An 8,348-nucleotide genomic window follows, 5' to 3' on the forward strand; every position below is an offset into this window, starting at 1 on the left:
TGCGCAATATTAGCATTTGTAAAAATCGAAGTGGGACGGCGATCAGCTGATCACCTTTCACCCACGCTTACTAATGACTGCTGTTAATACTGTTAACAGTTACAGTCAGTTTCTTTTGATTGAAGGTCAGAGTCTAGCCTGGTGCTCTGATTCTGACTCATCAATTAATTTTTTCCTGTTTGCCAATGTCGCAAGAAAAGAAACGATAGCGATATACGTGCAACGTTCGATGTTTTCCGTAGAAATAGTCCAAATAATAAATTTACTGCATTTTTTCTTTTCTATATTTTTCAATTTTTTGTCTCAAGAGAGGCAGAGGTGTTCGGTGGATTTTTTAAAAATTTCATTTTAAGTGCTGTATTTAATGATGTGTTATTATCACGTTTCAGGGTATGGCGTTCAGTATTGAGGAAAGGCAGATGCTGGGTATACATGGTCTTCTACCGGCAGCCGTAAAAACCCAAGAAGAACAGTTAGAGCTTTGTCGTCTTAATCTGGAACACTACACGGATGATCTCTCAAAATACATATATCTCATAGGCCTACTGGTACATAAACACGACAGTTATCACTGTCGCTTGATCGGAGACGCTATATTAGTGGTCTCTCCGTCCTCGCTTGATCAGGCCTGCTCTTTTCATATGCGTTGATTCTTATATAGGGTCTTATTCCTTAGGATAGAAACGAGAAACTTTTCTACCGTTTGGTGGCAGAAAATGTAAATAAAATAATGCCATTGATATATACGCCGACTGTGGGTTTGGCATGTCAGAAATTCGGTCTGGTTTACCGTAGGCCGCGTGGCCTCTTCATAAGTATTCACGATAAGGGCCATATCTATGACGTTTTGAAAAATTGGCCCGAACACGACATACGAGCAATCGTTGTCACGGATGGCGAGAGAATATTGGGATTGGGTGACCTAGGTGCTTACGGCATGGGCATTCCCATAGGTAAATTGTCATTGTACACCGCATTAGCTGGTATCAAACCCCACCATTGTTTGCCTATCACTTTGGACGTCGGCACTAATACCCAGGTATGCGAAAATACATGACATTTGCGGTAAACGCCTTCATTGGTTCCCTCGTTATATTGTAAAAAAAACACAAAAAAAATATATTTCTTCGTAAATATTTCGCGTTGATTTCTTCTTTAATCTTAAATCTATACGTTTAAATTTTATATTCTTTTTGCAGTCTTTGTTGGATGATCCCCTTTATATCGGTCACAGGCACAAACGTGTCACTGGGCAAGAGTACGACGAGTTTGTGGAAGAGTTTATGAAGGCTGTCGTGAAGCGATATGGTCCGAATACGTTAATTCAATTCGAAGATTTTGGAAATGTTAATGCGTTCAGATTGCTTCAAAGATATCACAACGAATATTGTACCTTTAATGATGATATTCAGGGCACTGCCTCTGTCGCTGTTGCTGGATTATTGGCATCACTTCGTATTACGCAGACAAAGCTCTCAGACCATACGATCGTGTTTCAGGGTGCCGGAGAGGTTGCTATTAAAATATTTAATTTATCCTGATAAAAAATTTTTTCAGAATTTTTTTACGAATTAGAACACACTTCAGAAAAATTGAGAAAGTTTACATATCTTTTCTTAGAATTCTTCATATAAATTCTGAAATATTCTAAAATTTCTGTAATTTCGTTTTGTAATTTCTCTCTCTCTGATGAAATCTTATAAAATTTGAAAAAATAGAATAAGAAATCGTAGAATATTTCAGAATTTTATATGTACAAAAAACTTTGAAGTGTTCGAATTTGTATTTAAAAAATCTGAGAAATTTTCTAAAGTTATAAAATTATTTAGAAATTCTAACAAATTCTTTGAAAAATTCTTACTAGAGAAAAATTTTTACTAGAGAATATGTTAACTGTCGACAAAAACATAATCGTGTTTTAGAGGCCTATTCTTTAATTCTTAACGACTGCAACGATATTGTTACATTGTCATTGCACAGGTTTTGTATATAGTAAAAAAGCTGCGCAACGACAATATAATATCATTATAGTCGTTAAGAGATACAGAATAGGCCCCTTAATCGCATTATAGATTATATATACGAAGAGTAGAATACGCTTTCATGAATTATGAATCACTTGTAGGCGTCATTAGGTATCGCGGCATTGTGCGTGATGACAATGGTAAAAGAAGGAATAACTAAGGAAGAAGCTAAGAGCAAAATTTGGATGGTAGATTCGAAAGGATTGATAGTGAAAAATCGTCCAAAGGGCGGACTGACGGAGCATAAATTGCATTTTGCTCGTGAGGATAAGCCAATCGATACTCTGTTGGATGTTGTTAAGCTCGCCAAACCCTCGGTTATTATTGGCGCAGCTGCTATCAGCGGTGCCTTCACGACAGAAATATTGAGGGAAATGGCGCGTAACAATGAGAGACCCATTATTTTCGCTCTGAGCAATCCAACAAGCAAAGCAGAGTGTACCGCGGAACAAGCATATATTGCTACAGAGGTAAGAAGTTGACTTGTGACTACAAGTCTGACTACAACAATTCTCTACATTCATTGAAAAATAAATTTTTAATATTGAAATTTTGCTAACGTTTCCTGAATAATTTTAATCAACCATTATTTGAATTGCGCAGGGAAGATGCATATTCGCGAGCGGCTCGCCTTTCGCACCAGTCACGTATAACAATAAAACTTACTATCCTGGTCAGGGTAATAATAGTTACATATTCCCTGGAATCGCGCTGGCCGCAATATGCTCCGGTATGCGCACCATTCCCGAGGAGACTTTCCTTATTGCCGCGACAACTCTCTCCGACTTGGTAACGCAAGCCGATTTGGACAGCGGCAATCTTTATCCACCATTGGCCGATATACAGACATGTTCGATGTGTATAGCATGTACAATCATGACATATGCTTATAAAAAATGTGAGTATAAATACTATAAATATTGCAAATGTGTTAGAGAAGATAGAAGACACACACAAAGCGTCTCGTATATTCTGTTACATAATATAAATTATTCATTTTTTTTATATGCAGGTCTAGCAACTGTCTATCCGGAGCCTTCAGATTACGAGAGTTTTATCAGGGCACAATTATACGATCCAAGCTATAAATCGGCAATACCTCCAATTTATTCATGGCCAACATTGTAATTAATTAATTTGACGTCTTTGTGATTTTATACACGATTGTTTCGGATCTATGAAAGAATAATATACATGTTTGAGGGAATTCTTCGGGAAATGAATCTTCCTCGCTTTTTTAAAGTCTGTTGATCAGGCTTATTTTATTTCTATCACCGTATGTGCAAACGTGACCAATATTTAGTTATTAAAATTCGCAGAAATGAATTTGTGTTTAATATGAAGGAATTTTTGCAAATAAAGTATACAAGCTCGATGTAAGAATTGATTTGCTGGTTAAACAAATAAATATCGATGCTAGTTTGAAAGAAATGTATTTATTGCTACTAGAAATATCGTTTTTGTTTTCTGCAGAACATCCTAGATATCCCTGATCGTGTTTGACGAGCAGTAGCTATAATATTCATTTCGTAGACTTAGTATAACTAAGATCAAACAAAACTTATACGGATGACAGTTGTGCAAATGAAAAGTCTGTGACAAAAAAAGTGAAAATTGCTTGTTCATGTTTGATCATTTTTCGCAATATTCAATATACATCATTAATTTAATTTAAATCTTTACAAGACAATAATCGACAAAAAATATTACTTAATTAGGCCAAGAATTTACAAGGCGATGCTAAGTCGGCATGTACATCGCGAAAAAGTTTGCAAATTCTTTTCCCGAATTCAATGTATAGCCCATCACACACAAAATGATATAAGCTGTATAAACATAGCACAATGCCGCCAGACCAATAAGCATTCGGCATAAAGACGCCATATTGATTTACATAAGAGTTATGATATTCATTAAATATTAGTCCAGCGGCTTTATGCTATGCTTATTCAACTTACGTCATTTTGTATGATGAATTTATCAGAAATGAATAAAAGAATTATTTGAGAGAATATTTTCTAAGACAATTATATATTCTTACATTTCAAGATGTATATAATTCACAACGATGAATTGTGGTGATTGTTATTCACACATTTTCTCTCGCTTGCGTTCGATCGCTTTCTCTCAATTTCTGTCAACTCTATTGACGTGTATGAGTAAAACTATCCACTTTATTTTTTCTAGTCCGATACTTACTGTCAGAACACATTCGTGGTCGTCAATTCAAAACAGATTATGAACTGTTGACCCCGAAAGTGACCTATCTTTATTCCAAATTCATTTATATTGTATAGTAACATTGTAATAAATTTAAGGGACAAAAAATGTACAGAAGAGCATTTAAAAAATTGTTTACAATCGTGGGACTCTGTTACGCTACACTGAGCAGACACACTGGCCTTTGCGCGCCAGTAACAGGGACCTTATCGTTTGTCTCATGATAGACAATTGCGATAAAAACAAACGCGGACTACCCGAGAGCTTATCGGGTAATAATCTGATCGCTCGTCGTTAGATATAATCGAATTAGTCCAAGTTCCACGGCACCACCGCACTACTGCTTTCTCTACGTATAGTTCCTATATATAGTTCCAAATTAAATCAGTGTTAAGTGCAGATGAAATGAGGAATTCCAATGATCAGTATTTATACACACATACACGCACTATTTTTCAAAATCAACGTTCGCATCATCACATCATCGAATTTCGTAGTTACGAGAGACATGTTTTCATAAAAATTAATGATATTAGAACAAAGACATAGGGCAATAGTGTCGTTGAAAGTGGAGTGTCTGTCCAGCACGGAGATCGGTCCCGTTCCTAGCTTCATCGAGAGAGTGAATGTGATCGTTCGTGAGATTGTTGAGAATCACCAGCTGCTCGCGGGTCAGGCAATCTCTGGGATGCTGGTAAAGCGTCGAAGAACGGATGAGTCAACGCATCCTTCAGAGTAATACGTTGCGAGGGCTCGTATTCCAACATTCGTTGAACCAGATCGAACAGCTGACGATGTTCTTCATCATCAGACAGCATATAACGCTATATACAGACATAAAAATATATATATTATTTTATGAATAACCAACAATTACATTATATTCGAAAATTATTTTGTCGTTAATTAAATAAATTATAATTTACATTTTAAATTTTTATTCGCTCTAATCTCGCTATTTGAATCTTTGTTTTAATTCGTAATTTGATATAGGAATTTAATTGAAGTCAAATCAAGATACTAACATGTAATGGCTTGCAATTATCTCGTACGTATCTACCGGCCGAACTCTTGTCATCCCAATCCAGTTTGCCATGGTAGAAGTACTTGGTCTTAGTTTTACGAGCCATGCGATGTGGTATCGTGCCAAGTATACGTTCCATCATCGCCAGGTGCTCGCGATTATCATGTGTTTGGAATAACGTGATGCCCAAGTATAACTCGAACAAGATGCAACCGATGGACCAAACATCGCAGGGTTGAGACCAGCCCAATTCTACATACAGAAAAATATAAGATTAATGATAATGGTAGCGATACAAAGATACGTGCGACCAAAAGAATATTTTAAGAGGAGCACTGACCTAAAATCACTTCAGGTGCTCTATAATGTCTTGTGCTAACGATTGTACTATGATGTTCGTGATCGAAAGTAGCACTACCAAAGTCGATAAGTTTTATGTCGGTTCGCTTCACGCGTCTCATATCTCTCCGCTTAAAAAGAAAAAGCTTTTTTTGAAACACTTTAGAATGGAAGCTTATTCTACATGCCAAATCGAGGCTCGATAAATTGATAATAGAAAATATTAACCATAGCACACCTTTTTGTTATTATATGTGCTATCGTATTCCGAATCTACGAATAAGATGTTCTCCGGTTTAAGATCCGTGTGCGTGAGCTTGTTATCGTGTAAAAACTTAACAGCATAACAAAGTTGATAGCCCATGTGTCTAACATGTTCCAACGGATATGGCTGATAACTGTTATCCCTCTGTAAAAATAATTTCGTCAATGTCTTAGACCTGATAGCATCAAAGTCGTCTAATAGCAAATTTGGTTTTACTAGTACGTATTATATCTTAAAGACTATCATATATAAATTGATGTAAAAGCGTATGCATTATACATAAGCGGATTGGGCCACGAGATGATCAATACAATTACACTGTGTATTCGATAAAATCTATATTAAGCATTTCATCAATCAAGGCATTTATATTATGTTTTTGTATGTAGATAGACTAATATACATTTGGCTTTTACGCCAGTGCGTACTAATGTATCTAATTCGTCATAAGGTATGCTTCAATATTTACCAGGAAGTCGAAAACACTCAGACCGAGCATTTCGAAAGCGATACACATGTGTCCATGATAATTGAACCAATCGAGCATCTTTACGCATAGACTGAAATGAAATAATCGACAGTGAATTATCGCCGTTTCATAAACCTTACATATTAAATTAAAACAAAATATCCTTACTTACAGAGTAGCTTTACATCAGCAAAACTACTTAAAGATTAAAGAATAAATAAAACAATTAGATACTAACTGCTGGCCTTCTGGGTCCTTATTAGCGATCTTTTCAAGAGCATTTATTTCCAGCTTTGCTGCTTCCCTGTACTTTTCCACGTTTTTAATAATCTTCAGAGCCATCACATGATCCCTAGAATGTAACATCGATCATGATATCTGCTGATATTAAAACTGTCTCCCGTCAACTCAAATCCCGTATCCTATGAGGACGAAGCTGCACGTGGAGAATACTTTTCACGCGGACGTTTGCCGTAACTTCGTATTCCACTAAAGAGATCTAATTCGTGGCCGTCGCAAACGCCCAGCCCGTAAAACAAAGTGCAAGGCCATCCTATTATTGCAACTACTCGCGTGTTATTTTGTGACAGTGCCGGATGGCTATTTCTGCCTGTGGTACGTCGCGCAACGCGCGCATTTAGGATTTTCCTCGGCGCGCGAATTGATGATGACGCGCGAGGAACCGAGGCGAAAAGAGGTAAATAAAAATAAACAGGTAGAAAGAAAGATAGATAGAGAGAGAGAGAGAGAGAGTGAAATATGAGTAGACAGTGCGAAACGCGAAGTTATGTTACCTATGTACTTATGTGAACTGGAACTTACATTTGCAAGTCCTTAACCTTGACAACTTTTCCAAAAGTACCCTCTCCTAGGGTGGCCAGTACTTTATCTGTAATGTAAAAATAAAGGTGAATACCCAGCAAATATGAGCCTCGCGGCCCACGGAGGGAGGGAGTGCTCGCCTACGTTCCCTAACTGGACGAAACACCCTTCCGTTCGTGACAAGAAAGTCTTTGAGTGCCCCTTGTCCATCGCTCCCTTACACAAAGAAGAAAAAAGGCCACTCTCTTGAGGAGAGAGATGTCGCGTTTGAAAGAGAAAAAAAAAAAAAGAAGAAAAACGAGACCCTAAAGGAACGCGGGCGAGACTCTTCCATGTGGGCGTTCGGCCGATCGTGCGTTATCGTACACGCGCGGTTCATAGTGAACGGGATAACGAATAAACATGGAACGGTATCGTATAATTTAAATGGTATCGATCGAAAATATTGCTGCTCTCCTAAAGGTCCTAAAACGGGGTAAAAGCAGCGTAACTCTATTTGAACGGGGCGCACGGGACGTGGCATTTACTGTCGATCATACGGGAGAGTCCTTTTATCGTTTTTCCCATCCTTTATTCTTTACACAGCGAATAGGCAAGGAGTTCAATGGTATAATAAGAGATACAAAAACGGCGAGAGTAAATGCCAGTCGTCCTCGCACGCGCGTGCACGAGTATCAAGAGCGAGGAACACGCCGTCTCGAGGAGGACGACATATCGAGAAGATAGCGCAAATAAGAAGCCCTTCGCGGTCTTTCTCATTTGTTTTCCACTCCCTTTTCCTCCAAGCTCTCCGCCACCACCAAATCACCCTCGCGTTCGAAGGGATCCTCGATTCAGCTGGCGAATCAAAAAGCAAAATCTCTTTTGCGCCGGCTTCCCGATAGTCATCACCGTCGTCGTCATCGTCGAGCCGACGGGTTTCCTACGTGCTGTCGAAACACGTGGTGAATAGAGATGATACTATATATATGCTATTATGTACTTATCTTTCTGAAATAAATTGTATATAAACAGACAGACAGAGAGAAACTATATCTTTTTTTTCTGCTCTTTCGCGTATCCCGAGTTAGCGTGCGACGAAAAGATCGACAGGGAGAATTTTTCGATCTAGACAAAGAACCGCGCCAATGTGTGTACGCACAAATGTGTGTACGAATATAAGTGGTATCATAATATATATATATA

The 8,348-nt window shown here is 37.9% G+C and overlaps 2 protein-coding genes across 7 annotated transcripts in view; one reads left to right on the forward strand and one right to left on the reverse strand.

The window, feature by feature from the left end:
* LOC108748649 (NADP-dependent malic enzyme) overlaps positions 1-4,341 on the forward strand; it is a 13,238-nt gene extending 8,897 nt beyond the window's left edge. For 3 of the 4 annotated variants that reach the window (XM_018486915.1, XM_018486916.1, XM_018486917.1), the window contains 6 exons: positions 390-548; positions 677-1,039; positions 1,200-1,511; positions 2,126-2,494; positions 2,628-2,922; positions 3,037-3,152. In XM_018486915.1, the coding sequence (XP_018342417.1) occupies positions 390-548; positions 677-1,039; positions 1,200-1,511; positions 2,126-2,494; positions 2,628-2,922; positions 3,037-3,152 (1,614 nt within the window). Of the gene's footprint in view, positions 1-389; positions 549-676; positions 1,040-1,199; positions 1,512-2,125; positions 2,495-2,627; positions 2,923-3,036 lie in introns of all 4 variants that reach the window. The other variant, XM_018486914.1, reaches the window with a different exon arrangement.
* The window catches only part of LOC108748648 (dual specificity protein kinase CLK2), a 25,681-nt gene continuing 20,851 nt past the window's right edge, over positions 3,519-8,348 (reverse strand). The window contains exons 6-12 of one of the 3 annotated variants that reach the window (XM_018486913.1): positions 7,164-7,230; positions 6,580-6,693; positions 6,342-6,432; positions 5,846-6,016; positions 5,609-5,738; positions 5,270-5,520; positions 3,519-5,068 (exon numbers count right to left, since the gene is read on the reverse strand). In XM_018486913.1, the coding sequence (XP_018342415.1) occupies positions 4,856-5,068; positions 5,270-5,520; positions 5,609-5,738; positions 5,846-6,016; positions 6,342-6,432; positions 6,580-6,693; positions 7,164-7,230 (1,037 nt within the window). In that variant the 3' untranslated portion in view covers positions 3,519-4,855. Of the gene's footprint in view, positions 5,069-5,269; positions 5,521-5,608; positions 5,754-5,845; positions 6,017-6,341; positions 6,433-6,579; positions 6,694-7,163; positions 7,231-8,348 lie in introns of all 3 variants that reach the window. The other 2 variants (XM_018486911.1, XM_018486912.1) reach the window with 2 other exon arrangements.

This window comes from Trachymyrmex septentrionalis, unplaced genomic scaffold (assembly GCF_001594115.1).
Source record: "Trachymyrmex septentrionalis isolate Tsep2-gDNA-1 unplaced genomic scaffold, Tsep1.0 scaffold24, whole genome shotgun sequence".
Taxonomy (NCBI): Eukaryota; Metazoa; Arthropoda; class Insecta; order Hymenoptera; family Formicidae; genus Trachymyrmex; species Trachymyrmex septentrionalis.